We start from the raw sequence: 18,987 nt of genomic DNA, 5'->3' as shown, positions 1-18,987 counted from the left end.
ATTACTAAACCCTTGCAAAATCTGAATGAAGAAAAAGCTGGAGGGGGCTCATAATTGCACTTGTCTAGTTTCACAAAGCTGAGAGAAGTGCGTTGTAGACACCTCTTTTAACTTGCAATGATGCACTGAGGTTTGTGGATGAAGAACACCTGGAGCATGTGTCAAAAAGATAGCAAATCTTGAGAGGGACCTGAGAGAAATGAGGACAGTATGAGGAAGCAAAGCCTGTTTATTATCTTATAATAGATGGAAATGAGGCCATTTATCGGTGTTATCTGCTGGCAGAGACGTTCTGCCAACCCCCTTTGTTTGGAACTCTGACCAAGATGTGCAATACATAATTGTGTTCCAGCTTCCATCCTCACTTAATTCTCAAGATTGAAATTGCTCTTTCACATACAAAAGTATTGAATTCTTTTCCTGTATTGTTATGGTGAAGGCAATTTCTGGTTGCTGACTGGCAGGAATGAGGAGAGGGAGAACTTGTATTGCAACATGCGTCCTCAGTCTCTACGTATCTGCCGCACTTGGCTGGCAGCAGTGGCACCTGTTTCAGCAAGGTTTCTTTGCCTAGAAGTACGTTGCATGTTTTCTTTGATCCAAGGACATAGTCTTAAGTATAACACTAGAAGACCTTACAGCTTGCTGAGCTCTAAATCTTTCCATCAACCTCATACTGATTTTCTATGGTATTTATCACTATAGTGTTTGATGTACTTTCCAGAGAAGTAGACTGGTATAATATGGTGGTCAGTTTAATGGCTTTCTTCCTCTCAGGAAGGGATGTTATAGTAAGATTTGTACTTCCTACAGGAGGTTATATTCTCACCCCACAGTAATTTAGTCTCAGAACTTTCTGGGAACCTGAACACTGTTGACAGATTTCTAAATGTCTCTAAATACTATTGGTTGAAATACCTTTCACATCTGGCAGTGGATGCTCACATAGAAGGATTTTAAAGTGGCAGAACTAATACCCAGGACAATTGCTTGGGTTTTTGGTTTTGTTTAAAATGTGCTTGAAAACCTTCCTGTAAGAACATGGAAGTAAGTACTGCCTTAGTGGCTTTTTTGACTCATAAGAACAGTTGCCAGGTTTGAAGTTTCCGTGACCCTATGTCAGTTGCTTTTTGGAGCTGTATTCTCACCTTTCTGATGTACTTTCCGAGTAGGAGTAGGATGAGATGTCACTCTTAAAAATACTAGTTCATGCAAAGACACAAAGGAAAATGGGGAGACGAAGAGAGCTCCATACCGGAGGCGATCGAGCTCATTGCCTCAATTCTCGTGGCTGACATGAGTGAGATACAACACGGAGAGAGCATTGCTTATCCACATGGCAAGGGACATTCGTTGGGCATCGTGGGGGAGCTGTGGGGGAAAACGGTGGGTGAATGATCCCGGTGGGGCACATGTGAGAGAAAAAAACAATAGCAAAAGCCATAGCATACGCTGGGAAGCCCGGGGTTGGGGTAGGAGGGAGAAGAGCACTTCCTGGCTCTGTGTGCACATGTGATGCTTTTGCCTCCTGTGAGTTTGTTGGCAGGTGTGGATAGAAAGGATCCCAGCCTGGCAAGTCAGCTGCCAGTGTGGCTGATGATTAATTGCCCTTTTTAAATTGCAATTATGTCAGTCACAGAACCCGTGAATATTAATTCCTGATTTTCTGCTTGAAAAACTGAACAATGGTGAGACGGGTCCATTTTACTGATGTCTCAGAAGTGGGCTAAGTGCTGCAGCCAATAGTTACTACTGAAAGGAAAGGTTGCTGTGACTCTTTGCATTGTTTTTTGTGTGTGTCTTGCCTCTTCTTTTTCGGTGTTTCTGTTCCTTTCTTCAGAATCCTCTTGGTGCTTACAGGGAATTTTCCACACTGACAGTAGCAGGTGGCCGGCTGGCACCTAGAGTCAGTTAACCACTGCAAGCAATATGAGTTACCTGCAATTGGGAGACGGCTTTCCACCATTTGCTTCTGCTTCTTGAGTCCCTTAGAGACTTAAGACTGAAATAGGAATTGCCTTTTTTGCTGCCCCAGCTCTTTCCCTTCATCTCAAATGTGTGTAACCTTTCATTCCATTGTACTTAGATCTTTCGAGATAGTTTTCTGATTGTGCCATATTGGAAGGATATTAACAGGCAAGCATCAGTACACTGTGACTGTTTTCCTTTAAGTAATCTGTGCAAATATATGGATGATAAAAATCTTGGTTTCTTCTGTGATTTGGGTTTCTGTTATCTGTCATGATCCTGGCTAGTATTTTCTGCATGAATCTGGACAAATTATTGCATCTTGCTTGTCCTTTAGTTTTCTTGGAATATTAGTTATCTCAAGAAGTTGTCATGATGTATTGATATTCACTGAGATCTTTGAGGGTGAATAGTATGGTGAGTTTTTAGAAAACAAAAATAAAACCCCTCAGAACGCTCTGGTGTTTTAGTTCTTGATGCTTTTTGGGTTTTTAAAACTTTGTGTTTCTTTTAAAGCTTTTTCCAAGCCTTTAGATGTAAGTGACTTTAAGTACCTATATATTTCGTTGTTTGCTTGTGGGGTTGGTATATGCTGAGTTATCAAAGTGACTTATGATTTGCAAGGAACAGAATTAGATGGTGGAAGTTGCACGAAAACTGTCTCCACTGTTTGTTCTTCTTTTAACTGTACATTTTGTGTGGCTGGTAAAAGTTGACTGTTTCCTGAAAAATTTTCAGAATGGGGGCACTAAAGAGCTGAAAGTGTTGGGCATGTGAATGCAAACTAATTACTTGGTATTTGTGGAAAATCAGACTCTCTTACCTGGTGAACCCTCTGAAATTAGACTACCTTTTTTTGAGGCTGAAGTGATACTCCTTCATTTTGACATTCTTGGTGTTTTGCATACAAGAGAAGAGGGCCTTGCAGGAGAACTATATCGCATCCCACGAACTAATGTATTTGTATTTAGAGATATCAGTTTATTAATTTTGATCATGATGTTTAGTGCTTAACTTCGTAAGCCCCTATTATTATCATTCTTGTTTAGACATCCATCATTATAGTTACCGTCCCACTGAATTAAAGGTGCTATTTGATAATAACCCCTGCAAAAGCAAGGCGTGGGACTTGAAGGTGATGAGACGCTACTTCTAGTTCTGTCAGACTGCTAGGGAAAGGCTAGAGGAATATTAGCTGCAGCAGATAATAGGAAAAAATATGTTTTCAATTTTTCTTTTCCTGGAAGAAAGGCATGTAGCAGTTAAGTATGTTTTGGTAACGAGTTCTTGCTGTCCCGAAAAGACATCGAGGGCAGCCCTAAGTCTGCAGGTTCAGTGCTTCATTCTGGCTTTTCTGTTTTCCCCATTTTTCAGCTTTTATAATTGAATGGTAAATTGCTTGTTTTCATCGGACCCTTTCATTTTGGAAGACTCCAAGCAGTCTTGTATTGCTTCTGTTGCCTTTTGAGGTGAAAATGAAGCGTTTCGTTTTATGAACCATAGATGTTGAATAGACAGCCCTTTAACAACCAAGCTAGCTTTTTGTCACTAGTTCTTGTGGGTGATATTTTTATCCTCCTCCTCCTCCCTGTTCCCCTGGTGCACTTTGTCTTAACTCCAGTGTGGGAACTACATTGTCCAGCGTCTGGACATGTAAGCATGGCTGTCAAATGAGGAGTCTATCAGTTTTATTACGTCTCTGAAGAGGTATCGGAACTGCCAGCACCCCTGGCTTCTCAAAGTGCTGCTCTATTGGTACGGAGAGTCTATACGTAGAAAACTGTCTGCAAAGTGCAGTTTTCAGTAGTGCCTGGCTGATGCAGAAGTTTCCATTCCGCGGTAGGACTAGAGCAATCAAAAGCTTCAGCCTCCATTTCTGTTGCAGTAGTGTCTGTTTTGCCCAAAAATACTTTGAAAGCTTTGTTTTGTCATCAAGAATTGAACTTCCGTTTCATATCACTTGCTCTTAGGATAATATTCCCTAGCTAAATAGCTACTCTAAACATGGATTTTAATTAATTGAAATAGTTCTGAAGTAGCTATTTTTTTTTGCACTTAAATTGTTTTAATAGGATTTGTTTCCGCAGGACTCCTTAGCAGCACACATTGTGAACTCTCCCTACCAGCTACTGCTGAGACACTCCCTGTTTTGGGTGGCAGCCCGACAGATGAGTATGTAGGCTGCTGCATGGTGGTGTAAGGTGTGTACACTCGCTCTGTTGACACGAGGTGCAAATATCAACTCTCATTCAAGAAGAGCCAAGGGAAAGCTATGTTTAAATACTGTGCAAACTCAGAGGTGATCTCTGGCTTTAACAACATATCTAATTATCCAGCAAGGGGGAAAGGTGTGATACTACAGTGGTTTATCTTGAAAAGGAGTTTGAGGATATCTGGCCAGGAACTGGAGGTTCACATTCAGAAAGTTAAGGTGTTTTGGAACAGAATATGCTGATCGTCACCATTGTGTCAGTGATTTTGGTTGTTGGGGATGGAGAATGGAAACTAAAACTTGAAATGGCTTTTTTGGCTGGTTGTAAGAAGAATTGACTGTAACTTGTGATATGACTTGAGAGAACAACCAGTGTTGTGGAAAGCTTGGGAGGAGAAAGGAGTCTGCTTTTGTGTGTTAATACGCCTTTGTGTGTGCATGTTTTCCCCCAACGTCATGTTCCTAGACCTTGTCCTTTTTACTTGTCAATTCCAGTGCTTCTGAGTTCAAGGTAAGCGCTCCTTCCTTTGGGGCTGTGGTCTGAAAAGGATCCTGCTTTTATTGCTCAAGCACTGTGACCAGCATGAAGAGGAAGGTGGGGGCAGAGGAAGATGACTTCAGCTGCTGCCTGTCTCATTTCTGTCAACGTAAATAGCTTTACAGAGACAAGTAATATTTTGCAATTGAGTTTCTTTTTTAAAGACACTCTGATGCTAATGTTGATTTAATAAGGTTCTCTCATTCTCTCTTCTTGCTTAATTTGAAACGTCTAATTTTGTGCTTCACAGTTCTGAACACAGAATTAGTGAGGGAAGAAGAGCCAGAGGCAGGGGGAGCGGAGTGCCACACCAGAAGTTGCCAGGGGAGATTGATTCAATAGAGTGAAAAGGTGCGAAAGGTTATATGACCACAGCTCAGAACAACGTGATGGTGGTACTAATGAGAAGAAAAGCTTGATCCTTTAAAATGTTTTAGGTCTCTGTCAGGGTATAACCAACACTAAATGGAAAAGGGAGCACTGGAGTTGGTTTCTTTGAGTGAGTTTTTCTTTTGATTTGATATGTATGCAATATATATATAAAATATATAAATATGACAGGCAAGAAGGAGAATATTATGAGATAAATAAGCCTTTAAAGGTTTTTATTTTAAAAATTTGGTAAGTGTAGTGTTTATTTTCAAAAATGCTGAGAGGTTATGAGAGATTGTGAATTTCATAGATTTCATAGATTTCTAGGTTGGAAAAGACCTTAGAGATCATCGAGTCCAACCATCCCTAATCCCCATTAAACCATATCCTCAAGTAGCTCATCCACCCTATTCTTAAACACATCCAGGGATGGGGACTCAACCACCTCCCTGGGCAGCTTATTCCAGTGGCTGACAACCCTTTCAGAGAAGAAATACTTCCTAACATCCAACCTGAATCTCCCCTGACTAAGCTTATGCCCATTTCCTCTTGTTCTATCACCCATCACTAATGTAAAGAGCCCTTCCCCTACCTCCCCACCATCTTTTCTCAAGTATTTATAGGCCGTAATCAGGTCTCCCCTCAGCCTCCTCTTCTCCAGGCTAAACAGCCCCAACTCCCTCAGCCGCTCCTCATAAGTTTTATTTTCCAGCCCCTTGACCAGTTTAGTTGCCCTTCTTTGGACTCGCTCCAGGAGCTCAATATCTCTCTTAAAGCGAGGGGCCCATCATCTTGCTAATTTATTTTATCTGCACCTCAATATTTTTTTTCCTGCTTTGATTTTTGTGCTTGTGGAAAAAGCTGCTGAGATCCTTGGACATTTAATTCCTTTGTTGTCCTGGGGATAAATGTAAACTCTCCAAAACCACAGTGCCAAAAGATTATCTAAAATATTGTACAAATAATAGTAGTAATGCAAGCTTTTTCCTTTGCATCCTGCTTTGTTAGTGTACCTTTCCTCTGCCTCTTAGGAAACCACTCCTATGCAAGAGTGTTGAATCCAAATTTGTCTCTTGCTTGAGTTGGATGACAGTTCTTCACACAAGCGAGCGGACAGTGTAAAAGGAGTACAAGTTATGTTCAGCTCGGTTTTATGATAAGCTGCCAACACGTTTCACTGAAAACCTCATTAAGTCACAATTAAGTCCACAGGAAAAAAAAAGCCATCTCAGTGAATACTTGAGAAACCATAAACCATAGGTTTATGGTTTTCATTGCTGGCCAGTGGCATAATACGCTCCTTGCTGTTGGAGGTTAGTGAAAGATTTGGTGAAGTCCCACCACAGAATCACAAGAAAACTGTCCCAAGCACTGGAAGCTGCCTATGGATGGTGTTCTCTGCCCGTGTTTCTTCCACCCCGTGGCCTTGGTTAGGTAGAATTATCCCTTTCCTGCCTCAAACTCTGTATAACACACTCACCCCGCCTTCCTCCTTCTTTTCACATTGTTTCTGGTAATAGGAGCTGAACTTCTGCTGAATTTGATAGCTAATACTGGATTGTACAGAGTTATTTCAAACATTTGGTTGAGGAGTGCACTTGACCAAGCAGGCCTGCATAAGGAATGAAGTTTTAGGGCCAACTGTTAATATAGCTTCTAAAAAAAGCCTGAACCTGCCTTCAAGGGTTTCTTTTTCCCTGACTTTTTGAGTCTATAGCGACTAGTCTCCAGAATATTTATCAAATCACTTGCCTGTCTGGTTATTTCTCGTTTACTGCACTGGTCAACTTATTTGATCAATAAATCAATCAACAGGTTCTTAAAATTACTTTAATTGACTTTGGAGGTGCAGTGTGCAAAAGGAACTCACAGAAAGTAAATGATTGTATGTGCCTCAACTATAATTACAGAGTAGGCAATGTGGAGATATGTTTGTAAATAGTATCTACTACAGTAACTACAGCAATCTGTCTTTAGGGTTCTGTGATACTCTGAGCTGGATTGACTCAGTTTGCAAACTCATGAAGCATGACTCAGCTCTGTCAGGTCATCTATCTGATATATTTAGAGCATACACTATTTTAAAGCTAAATTTCAGGCTTCTTGCTTTTGATCAAAAGGTCCAGAAGTAAATACTTCTCTGGTTCCTCAGCATGTGACATCATTTTTGAGCTTCAGGAGCTCCACTGAGAGTGAAATGTTGTTTTCTTTTCCTAAGGAAAATTCCTCAAACTGCTTAACTCTTCCTGCTGCACCTAGTCTATACCCTCCTCTTCTCAACAGCAGCAGCACCTGGTCTGTGATCCTTGCTGAGAGACTACCAGGTACTGCTTCTTCATAGAAGGAGAGAATGAACTCCCCCTGCCCTGATTTTTCCAAGTCATCTACCTTGAGCAAGAGTGTATTGCATTGCCCAGTAAGTGGGCATTGAATTCTTGTAGCTCTTACAAACGTTAAGCACTTGCACAATGTGGAAAACTGCTGTTTGCAAATTGTCCTATCAAATGGAAATCAAAATTTTGCTGGCAGTGACACAGATTTGCAAGTCGCTCTTGATACAATCATGCTCTGGAGATTGCAATGTAAAAATAAAGAATACAGTTTTTAAATAGCCTGAAATCCTTGCTGCTGAATCTATGCTGTTTTTGCAGATGATTTCATTATGATGTACTCGGACTTCATTAAAAGATGCAACCTTGCAGCGTTTTCTCTGATCACAGCCTTGTGAGGAGCCGAGAGTGCATGTATTTGAAAACCAGTGTATTCTCTTCCTAAAACACACAGCGGGTTGCAAGTGCTTTGAAAGCAAGAATTAGAGTCTCTAGTGGACATTTTGTCTATAGCTCAAAACCACAACTTAATTGGCAGCCTTTTCATAACGCCGACTGTGGCCTAGGATGCAGGGAATGCTGCAGGCAAAGACCGAGGTACGTTTTCAGAACTGGTTGTAGGGAAATTTAATGCTGACTACCTGTCTCTTTAGTGATCATAGAAACGAAGGAGGTTGTGGTGAAGTTCCTCATTCTGTTTTTTGTTTCCTGAGAAGTCTCTAATATCTTTCTACGTATTTTGACTCCCTTTTACTCCATAGGTAACACCTTACTACAAGCACGATTGTGTATGTGTACTAGCCCAGACCATTTATTTTCACTTGAGTCTCCTATGCTTTTTGTGGTCCTTTGTATAAGGCTTTGGAACACACTTGGTTTATACTAGATTTTGATTACTATGTGTCTTTCCCACATACATCTTGGCAAACTGGTAGGTTGGATTCTGCCCTCAGAAAGATACTGATTCAGTAACACTGTGTAAAGCGTGCTCTGTGTGAGTCTGGGATGAATAGAGCAGAGAGAACTGGAAAATTTACAAGGCTGTCAAAGTGGGTAAAGATGTAAACTGTGATGTTTGAGAGTGCACCTGACTCTCCACCTGCAGAAGGATTCATAGAGACTGACAGGGGACACATGACCATGACTGAAGGCTTTCAAGAATTTTCTTACTCAACTAATTAAGGCAGTCTTTGCTTGTATTAAAAAGCATCCCCAAAGTCAACTGTATTTCTGTTTAACTGTGTAGTATTTGAGATAATCTTTTTTTAAATAAAAAGAAATTAGATTTCTAATCTTCTGGCAGGAGCTCTGTATTCACTGTACTATACTAAACCTGTATCCATTGGCTGGTACCTATAAATATCTTTTGTTCAGAGGCAGGTGAAAACTGCATGTAGTGTCTGGGAGCAAGCTTGGGAAGGGAATTCCTTCTGCACTCACATGGTTCATCATTTTTACTGCTTGGAGGCACATGGGTTGATTATGCATGTCATGATTTTTTTGCAAAACAGTGGTTGTGTTTGAAGTACTATGTTTGACTCGGAAGCTAATATATTTGGTATTTAAGAATCTGGCAAAAGAAAGCTATGGCCCCATATGCATGCACAGAAATGAGACTGGGATGTAGGCATGCGTAACTGTTATTTTCCCCCGTCTGTCCTATCCCTAGAAAGCCATATGCCACCCTTAGGCTAGCATAATGGGAGTCTGTATTAATGATTATGAGCTAGAAATAATCCAAGAAGAGCTGAGTGGCCTTTGATTCTAGCTTTATGAGAAAATACCTCATTGACTCAGTAGGGTCTGAAATATGTTCTGGGATAGAAAGTCATAATTAATGTAGAATTTCATGATGCCCTCTATTGAGGTTTTTATTTTTGCTAAATTGGTCAGGGACTTGGAGATTCTTAGGTCTAACAGGCAGAGTAAGAATTTAAGGTAAAAATTTAGAGGGAGTTGTTGACTCACCTGCTATCAGAAATAAGCATCTTGAGCATACATCTCTAGAGAGCCTACACTCTGCAAGATTTCTGTAGACATTGAATGCCTTGTCTGTTGGCAGCCTACAAAATGAAAACTCTATGTATGCATGTGTAGAAGTGGTGATGGGAAAAGGAGAATGTGGGAATGGGCTGAAGTATTAAAGCAAGCAATGAAAGCAGATGGTTTCCTTTGGATTTTATAAAATAGGTTTCTCTTTATTTTGTTTTAAATGAAAACTATCAACTGTCAGCATTGCAAACCTATTTGCAGCAGTGCCATAAGTATTAGAAGTGCAGTTGTCCCTGAATCATAAAAGGGCAGAGGGTTTTTCTGCTGCTTCCCATCTTCATGTTTATAGAATTGTGTATGCTCTGTATACATTAGAGTTGAGCAATTTCATCTCAGCCCTTCCTCAAAATTGATTGCTGTTCAGTGTCTCTTCCTGCTTCTTCTCCCTTGTCAGTGGGTTACATCTCTGACTCTCATTACATTTAATATTGATACTGCTTCAATTTTCCACTAAACTGGAAGTGTTTAAGGGTCTGGAGTGGATACTGAATGTCTTAGATATATTCTTTAAATGCTTTAATTCCTATCATCGTGGAAAAGTTTAGAGCTGGATTATTGCCTTAAGAAGAAATGACTCTTTGCCCATTCAGTGATGAAGTCTGGTCATCAAGATGTTGTGAATATGTGCTGCAGAGCTCTTCAGATACTGACATGAGTGCAAAAGTTGTTGCCAGCAGCTGTCTTGGGTTTTGGGCACCTGCTGCCTCTCATTTCTTGCATCTCCCACTCTATCTTCCACTCCTAAAGTTGGCAGTGCCCCTAAAAATACTCTATATTGAGTTCTAAAGTAGGAGATCTCTACCAAGCTGGTAGTCCAGATTCCTGAGTCATTGGTCACGTTGTAATGAAATTAGTTATGTGACAGAGTTATTGACTATGGCAAGGTGATGGACATCTAGGGTGAAGCTGGTTCCAGTCAGGTTATGAAGGCATTGCCCTTCCTAAAGCTGCTGCTTTGTCACGCTGATCCCTTCCTCCCCCGCCGCCAATTCAGAACTGTTTTGATTGCTTACTGCCATTTTCACATTTGCCCAGACCATGACAAACACGAGCGATGTGCCTGTTATGGCAGTCATGTATGGGTGCTGTGGTGTATGGGTTTGGGAAAAGATGCTGGAAATTGTCCGTATGTGTGAAATACTGATTTGGCTCTGTATTCTTGATTTCACTGGGAGTTGAGTTGTTCATACATATATGAGAAAGCATACCCTGCCTGAAGAATCAAGGCTCAAATGTGAAGTTTTCAGAAGCACAGATGCATTGCTTATGTAGTTCCCATATCTAGCTAGAGTCTTCTCCAAGTGAACTGTATCTTTTTTTTCTCTCCATATAAATACCTAGGACAGGGGTTGCTGGTTTGGCCTGAGATCCTGTTTCAATAAACTTTTGCCTCTGGTACAGTCAAGAGGAGTATGTTGGTTTGGTTTTGACTCAAAACGATTAAGTCTAGTATTTATTCAGCATCCTGTGGTTGCTGTCCAGTAGGTTACCTGAAGGAGAAATGAACCCTTGTTTTAGCAGAAGAGTTCAGCAGTATTGACCAAGGGTGCTAAAAGATGATCTGTCCCAGGGCAGGGATTATAAAGCTTGCAGGCCCCTAGCTGGGAGCTGGAAGTGCAGCTCACTTGATTAGGAAGCAAGGAACCCAGATGTTGCTCATTTGTTGAACAGTTTAGTTAAACTTTGAAAATATTAGTGGGCATGCTGTGTCTTTTATTATCAGTCAACGTTGGTAAATGCAGGTCTACAAAGAGATCTTGGCGCACGCTTAGGAGGTAGTAAAACTTAAACCAGTAGCCCTCTTGAGTTTTCATTTTTGTATTATTTTATTATTATATTTTATTTAGTCTGTTTCACTCCAAATGTAATTATTTTTTTCCCAGTGCAGCAATATGTCCTACTGCATCTATACCTGTTTTAATTTTCCTGTTTCCATTCAGTGGGATGTATCTGTCTATTCTTCGAGTAATAATTTCCCCTCCTTCTGAAAGATGACAAAATTAAAGCCTTTGGCAGTATCTACAGAAGAGATGCCCTGAGGTTTGCAATGCTGTTATCTTTCTTAAAACTGTTATTCTGCTGTTATGCATTATTATTTTATCAGGGGTATAAGAGGGACCACCTCTCGGTTATAGGGCTGGCCCCTTTTCCTTGCTCTCAGCAACTGTTTAGTATTGCTGAGTTAGTATCTCATGTTCTTTTTGTCATGCAAGTGTTTTTCCACCAGAAATGTGACAGTTAATGGCTTAGGTGCCCCAGGGATGACATGTAAATCCAGTAAGGAGCTACTGGTGTGCATGACCTACCTGCTGAAATAATAACATGCACCATAAAGAGCCCTGTGTTCCTCCTGTCCATCTGCTGAGGATGGACAGCCTTGCTATTGCTAAAATGTAAAAAAAAAAACCTAAGCACATCTGTCCTGACTGTAAAAATCAGCAGGAAGAAAAATGTTATTCAAATCAGGCTTTTGTCAAGATCGGTCAGTGATTACTGGTGAACACCTGCTGTGTATTGGTTTGTTTGGCCAAGGACTTGATGCTGCTATATCAAACCTGTCTGCAGAAAGGAGGGAATTGGCTTCCCCCAGTAGAACTGTAGGTGTTTGGTTCCAGCCCTCTCAGCTGTTGCAAAGGGTGAGGATGGACGACACACATAGCTGATGACACATCATCCCTCAGTTACCTGAAGTAGTTGCTCTGTGCCATTAAAATGATGGCAGGTCCCATAAACATATTGCACTCCACCGTCTGCTCCCTCTGGCACTGAACTATGACCAAGAGGAAAGTTCCTCCTGCCCTGTCAACTCCCCTGAAATAAATAATGATAATAAAAAAGGGCAGCCTTTCTGAAGTTCTTGCTTAGCGAATGTGCTGCTGATTGAATGTAGCCCTGAGAGGCAGGGAAGGCTTGCAGCCCTTGACAACAAATGAGAGCTGTGGCTGCCTCATAAAGCCTTGGCTTCAGAAAGAGGTGGTTATGGGCATGAAACATTTATCATCTTGTACTTGCTTTGCTGCTACTGGGTTACTGTGTAAGTAAAAAGTAGTATTAAGTAAATAAGAGTAGTATTAAGTAAATAAGATCAAGCTTGCTTGATCTGCTTGTCTTCATCCTTAAGTAGGCTTGCAGACATAAGGAGCAGGTGAAGGCAGCTTGGATTTGGCAGAGGTTTGGACTGTGCACTGAAGATGTGTTCAGTTGCCTATGAAGGGGGATCTGGTTGGAAATCTGATCAGTCGACCGGGTTTCTGTTAGAAAGCATGTGCTGAAATTGTCCAGTAAAGAAGATGACTTGCTATATGGGTCAGCTTGTGCATTCAAAAATGCAAGAATACTTGTTCTTTGCAGGTAATTTGAAAGCAGCAGAGTTGTTGACCGCCTCCTCTTCTTGTGTTTGCCTGGCATTGCTGCGGTCATCGGTGCATGGTTGGGGTATCAGCATCTCTAGCATTGTGCAGCGCCCTGCATGACTTCCTGAGACTGGCTGCTTCACAGCTGTCTTGGCTTAGCTTCCACCCTACAGGGCAAACTTGCAGCAGTCTTTGGGGGCTTTGCGTTGTTTTGGTTTTGGGGGTGCATGTGCTTTTGTTTTGCTTTAATAGCACAGTTCCCAACAGGGGACAGCACTGCACTGCTTAAGATGCTTGTCATTTTTTAGGAACTTTTCTAAACTTGTCATCCTAAAAGCTATATTGTGCAGCAGCAGGCGGCCTCCATAAATCACTGATTTCTCTTTTTCTTCTCCTTCCCTTCTTTTCTCCCTTGCACTCTCTTTATTCCAAGCCTGCGGATTTGGACGCCTGGGTAAGCTCTCTTTTTTTGTCTGGATCTTGCTTATTCCAAGTGTCATGTTGTTACTGCGCGCGTACAGATTGTTATTGCTGAGCACAGATGCAGGATTTTATTTTCTGTCATTACATTTTAAAAGGTGTTCAGCTAGAAAATTGCATATTATTTCCTCCATAAAGATTTTCACTGGTTCCTTTTGTGTCGCTTACAGCTGCTGAAACCAAACTTGATCTGGTGATGTGTGTTGTTGGCTGAGAGTAGCAGAAACAGGAGGAAATGAAGGTTACACCAGTACTGCTTTTTAAGGCCATGAGTCTGCATCTGAGTTCTAAAACAAAACAAAACCCAGTCACCTGCCTTCAACAAGATGAAAGAAAGGACAAAAGCAAGTGATTTTGTAGGCCACGCATGTCTGGAATAGTGACTGCAGGCGGCTCTGCAGTTGTGATATTTCTGCTGATGCAAGTGGAGGTTGAGTCAAGGCTCCCCCATGGTTACTTGTCCAGTGCAAGCCTCCCTGTAAAGTTCTGCTGTTCGGTCTCAGGCATGATGTGTGCAAGCTGCCTCTTGCTGTTGCAGTGTTGCCCTTTCAGCTCTACTGTTCGCTTTAGGCTTGATGAGGAACATGCCAGTGAGCTAATTTTGGAGCTAGTTCTGTTCTTTAGTGCATTGCTCTCAATTTCTTCTTCTAATCTTGGAGCCTTTAATAGCATTTGTTTTTCTCCCCTGCCACCTGGACTGCTACCAGGACTGGAAGATACATGGGAAAGCATGAGGTATAAGAATTTGCAGTTGTGAAGTGTGACAAGCTGAGATACCCAGCCAAAACATCTCTGCTGTGCTGCTGCAGAGACGTTACTGGATACCTTTGGGGGAAGCTGATAACTCCTCTCAGCAAAGACAGGATGATGTAGAAACAAGGCATTTGATAGAGACTTAAGGACCTTTCCTTTATCATTGTAGCTTACTTCCCTGGATTGCCTGTGACTGATTCTCTAGGCATCATCTCTAGTTTGTCTGTGACTGGTGACTGTGTTTTGCCAAGAAGATAAATATTTTTCCAACAGTCTTGCCAAGTGCTATGACTTGCCTTTGAGGAAGTTCTTTATAGATTGAGGTATGGACTTTTCCTTCTAGCTTGACTTGCCCTTTGCAGAGAGAGGGGTGTTTTTTTTGTTCGCCGGTAGAGTCTTCTACATGCTCTCTCCACAAATCCCAGAATATCAATAGTATAGCTGAGAGAGGTGGCCTGATGGTAGCCGTCAGCTGTGGGCTGTGCTCTTGCTGCAATTTATTCCTGGGTACCACATTCCCTACAGTAATCTGACCCTGCCAAGAAGCCCTTTTTTTTTTTTTTTTTTTTCCAAGTAGATTTCCTTCCTGGTTTTCATGTTTAACAAGGTGATAAGAAGGTACTGTGATTAAAAATAATAAAAATCTGGTGATATTTCATGGGGGGCAAAGCCAAAGCTAATCTGTGAATGGATGTAGCTAGCTAGAGTGAAGCTCAGCTCTAGGAGATCACTTGCATGGTCTCGTATGTTGCATGTTGATGTCAGTTCAGGATGAGGCTAAGAGTGTCTGGCTTTATTCATAGAGAATGTACCAATAATATTTCATTACCTCAATTAAGAGGCTTGTAATATATTTCTTTTGGCCTGCCTGTCAGCTGGCAGGCCAGTATTTGAATCCTTTAGTTGAGCCAGCATGTAATGCATAGCTTTAGAAATGTGCTTTCACAGTTTGTTTCTAAATGAGTTACTTGATAAAGGGAGACGAAGAGGCAGAGAATCACACATGACTCTGTCCTAGCTCTTTGTTGCTGTTCAAAGCCACGCTGAGATAACCTGAAAAACTTTGGGCTGTGGAAAAAGTGTAAAGATAAAACATAGGGAGAATTTGAAGGAGCCTCCAACCAGTCCATTGATCCATGTCCATGGAAGCATGCTAGTAGTATACCTTAACTGTCCTTTAGTAAGAATGCAGTGCTTGTAACTTCTGACACATCACAGAGAATTCGTGAGCATTTCCTGAATATATCTTATACTTAGTTTTTAGAGAGGGCAGTTGCCTGTTGCATACATTCTCTTTTGCAAATACATGCTGTCCTGTGCTACTTTCTTAAGTTTTGGATGTGCTTCTGTGTCCTACTTCCTCCCTTCCCTCTGTTTTGTTACTGTCTTCATGCTTCTTGGGCATCCCAGTCTCCGCTGTGTTCTGCACTACAGTTTCTTAGATGTCATCTCAGTGGTTTGGTCATCTCTTGCATGATACGTTCAAGCTCAGATGTAGCTTCTGCAGCATGGATGTGAAGTGCAACCTTCTGATATGTGATTTTTCAGACCAGTGTTTTATCATGCATGTCTTCCCTTCTCCTTCCTTCTTTAGTACTAAAGGCCTTTATGTGAAAAGTGTATCTGATGCTTTGTTTGGCACCTCAATCCCCTGTGAAATTGTAATCATCTCCATAGCAGCCAGTTCTGTCTGGGACATCACAGGCTTCTGACTTCAGGTAGGGAATAAGCAGCAGGACTAGAGGAACTCTTAATAAATATCCTGTATTCATACAAAATGTCCCTTGTTGCCTAACCCAGTTTGGAACAGTGAATATTTCAAATGACACATCTCTGACTGTACCATTCGTACTTCAAACACCATCATAAAGCGTACTAAAGTTTCTAGTAATAACAGCTGGGGATAGAGGGAAACAGAAAGGAACTTTCAAGCAGATCTGTCGCAAATAGAATGTTTCTCAGTGTACTTCAGTGCACTGAAACATCAGCCGCTCTTGAAAACAAGCAAGGCATTGAAAATATGTTTGAGTTGCGAGTAAAAGTTTTCTGTGCAACCTCTGGTTCATCATACAACTTATGGGAGATAGTATGGGAGAAATTACTGAGGGGGAAGAGTGGTGTATATACTGAGGTTGTGGTCTGCAGTTGGCAGTTTATTCTGTGACATCGATTTTGCAAGATCCCAGGGAAGTCACTAACAGAATGTCCATCTGCTGCAGGGTGCGTTGGTGTGGAGGCATTATTCACTGTGGGCACCCTAGCTCCAGTCAGGTCTGCTTGGGAGTCCATGGATTGCCATCATACAAATCAGCACACCTCGAATGTGTCTGCATCTCAGCACCCCACTTGAGAGATTAGGTATTTGGTTTGTGTTCCCTTCCAGAGATGTCATACCTATGTCTTGCCAGAAAGAGAATAAAACCTCTTGCCCACCAGTATTGTTACGTGTATTGGCTTTATGCTCCCAGAATAGTCTACCACCCCAGGAGAGTAGCACTGCCACATAATCAATTTATTTAGATTAAGCAGAAACTTTCTTGCATTTTTAAGAGTTGATCTTTTCACTGTGGTGTTTTTGTTTGTTTTTTTTTTTTTTCTTGAAATACACTTCACATCAAAAGCACCTTCCACCTGAATTGTGCAGAGGGGTCAGTACTGTGTTACTCTTCTTTCTTTTCCTTATTTGTTTTCTTCTTAAGGAAATAAAAATCACTTGTTTACTGATCTGATTTTATAGGTGTTATGCAGAAAATCAGCAGGAAAATCAGGTTCCCTTGGTCATCCACCAAACCATCCTGCTTTCTTACATCTGTTTCATTTCAGTTGAAATTACTTATTGCTTTTCTGTATAGAAGATGCATATTGGTTCAGAAGGATACCTTTGGTTCTCTTATCACAGAAGTGGTAGTAATTTTGGCACTTAAAAGATTCCCATCAATGCCTCTATTGTAGCTGTGATCTCTCTTTGGTCAGGCTGTGTGTATGGGGCAGCTGATTCTCATCCCCCTTCCCATCCTGTTTCAGCTCGTTGGTGGGCTGGAAGATACATAACAGCTCTGGTTAAAGCAAAGCCAGAGATTTTTGCCTTTAATCAAGTGTCTTTGAGAGCAAGGGGATTTAGATGTGAGTCTATAGTGCTTGTGCCTTACTCTGGCCCTGTTGGCTGGATGACAAACACGGGAACCAAAATATTTCTTTTTTCTTTAAAGATGATCAAACAGACACCGCCACCACAAACCCCTATTTTGTGTACTACTTGCTTTCTTGCTTGCTTATCAGCTGTCCCTCACTACCTAGCTTAAACTCTCTTCTAAGCCCTATTATACCGCTATTTCCATCAGCAGGGGAGTAGAAAGAAGGAAATGCACAGCAACTGGCTTTCACATGTAATTTTTCTCATTAACGATGGCTGTTGGCCGTAAAATGACAGGTCTGAGCCCACAAGGACGTTTCTGTCCCAGCTGCTTAATCATATTGGACCAGCACTTTCTGTGAGTGCAACATCATTAAAAGTTAAGAGCAATGCTGCTGGGATGCTATAGATTAGCAGGGTTTGTGTTGGTGTTAAACGGCCTAATAATTCTAGTTTTAAAAGATCTTCTTGCCTGGTGATAACTTGTGGCCCCAGAGATTTTGGGGTGGGATGGGGGAAGAAAAACAAGTGCCGTTCTTCTTGCTGTTGTTGCTTGTTATTTTTAAGCTTAAAAAATTCAGTTCGGGCCCATCAGTGCCATGTTTTCTTAACGCTGGTTCAGTTCGGGGGTGGGAATGCAATGAAGTGCTGCTGATGGGGAAGAGCTAAAAGACAAAAGCTGTTGCTGTAACCACACAATTGGTCGTTGTTCAGTTGATGACCAGGTTATGCTTATTAAGCACATGCTTGTGTAACAAGTTTGCTGTTTCAGAAGTGTCACACTTGTACTTTGGAAGATGGAAGAGAAATTCTCAGGCACCCATTGCTCCTCCAAATCTACAGCACTCAGCCAGAGGAGCTCTGGGGGTGCTGGTGGTGCATGCACAGAGAGCGCTTGATTGTCAGGGTGGTCCTGTCTAGGTGTGTAAGAGCAAATGCACGGTCAGTGAGAATGTGTTGCTGTAAAAATGTTACAGCATAGGCATGTATTTCAGATCTTCCTCATGATTGTAGGGGTCTGTTAAACCTATAGAAGTTTTCTAACACTCCAAGGGGCAAGTGTTTATCAAGTGGAGGATTTGAGATAAATCAAATTTTTAAGGTAAAATCAAGAACATTGAAGTGGAGTAATAAACATAATGATTTGTGAAAAACAAAAGACTTGGATAAGGTGAAGTTCTGAAAAAGTCAATAGGAAGGTGTCACCTTTCTAAGATTACATGTTTTCTTTTAATAAGGAGACATAAAATCAAGATTGAGTTTCAATATGATACTAACAAGAGTGTTTCAGACTTGTGAAGATGATCCAGAATGAACTGCAATACTGAAGGTTTGTAGTTCCACCAAGAGGGATCCCATACACCAGTCCTGAGCAATGATTTTTTTTTTTTTTTTAAATTTTTAATGTCGTCTTCTATTGATGCTCTTTTGTTCTTCTTCGCAGGCCGTGGAGCTGCAAGGCAGGGAGGCAGAGCTGAAGCGGCAAGAGGCCTTCTATAACGAGCAGTTGGCCCGCATTGAGAGGAAGGTGAGGCTAAATTGCCTTTTATTGTGGCCTCTGAATGCTAATGGGATCAGATGCGGATCTTCCTGGATCCAAAGAGTTGCGAAACAAGAAGCATTGTGACGAAACCTGGAACTGTCAGCTCCCGGTATCTGTCTGCCCCTCACCCCTTACTTAGTTAAGTGATGAAAAAGCTGTACAAACCAAATCTTTTAAACAGCTCATATTTGAAAGATAAGGGGGTTTTAACAAAGATTTTTTTTAATAAAATAATTCAAACTATTTTGTTTTC

At 41.3% G+C, this 18,987-nt stretch overlaps 1 protein-coding gene across 6 annotated transcripts in view; it reads left to right on the top strand.

The window, feature by feature from the left end:
- CHCHD6 (coiled-coil-helix-coiled-coil-helix domain containing 6) overlaps nucleotides 1-18,987 on the top strand; it is a 115,907-nt gene that overhangs the window by 22,722 nt on the left and 74,198 nt on the right. For 5 of the 6 annotated variants that reach the window (XM_086618904.1, XM_086618902.1, XM_086618899.1 and 2 more), the window contains one exon: nucleotides 18,636-18,719. In XM_086618904.1, the coding sequence (XP_086475030.1) occupies nucleotides 18,636-18,719 (84 nt within the window). Of the gene's footprint in view, nucleotides 1-13,258; nucleotides 13,280-18,635; nucleotides 18,720-18,987 lie in introns of all 6 variants that reach the window. The other variant, XM_086618900.1, reaches the window with a different exon arrangement.

Source organism: Tauraco erythrolophus, chromosome 12 (genome assembly GCF_009769465.1).
Source record: "Tauraco erythrolophus isolate bTauEry1 chromosome 12, bTauEry1.pri, whole genome shotgun sequence".
Taxonomy (NCBI): Eukaryota; Metazoa; Chordata; class Aves; order Musophagiformes; family Musophagidae; genus Tauraco; species Tauraco erythrolophus.
Note: the sequence above shows the minus strand (reverse complement) of the source record. Positions and strands in the feature narration are given on the sequence as shown.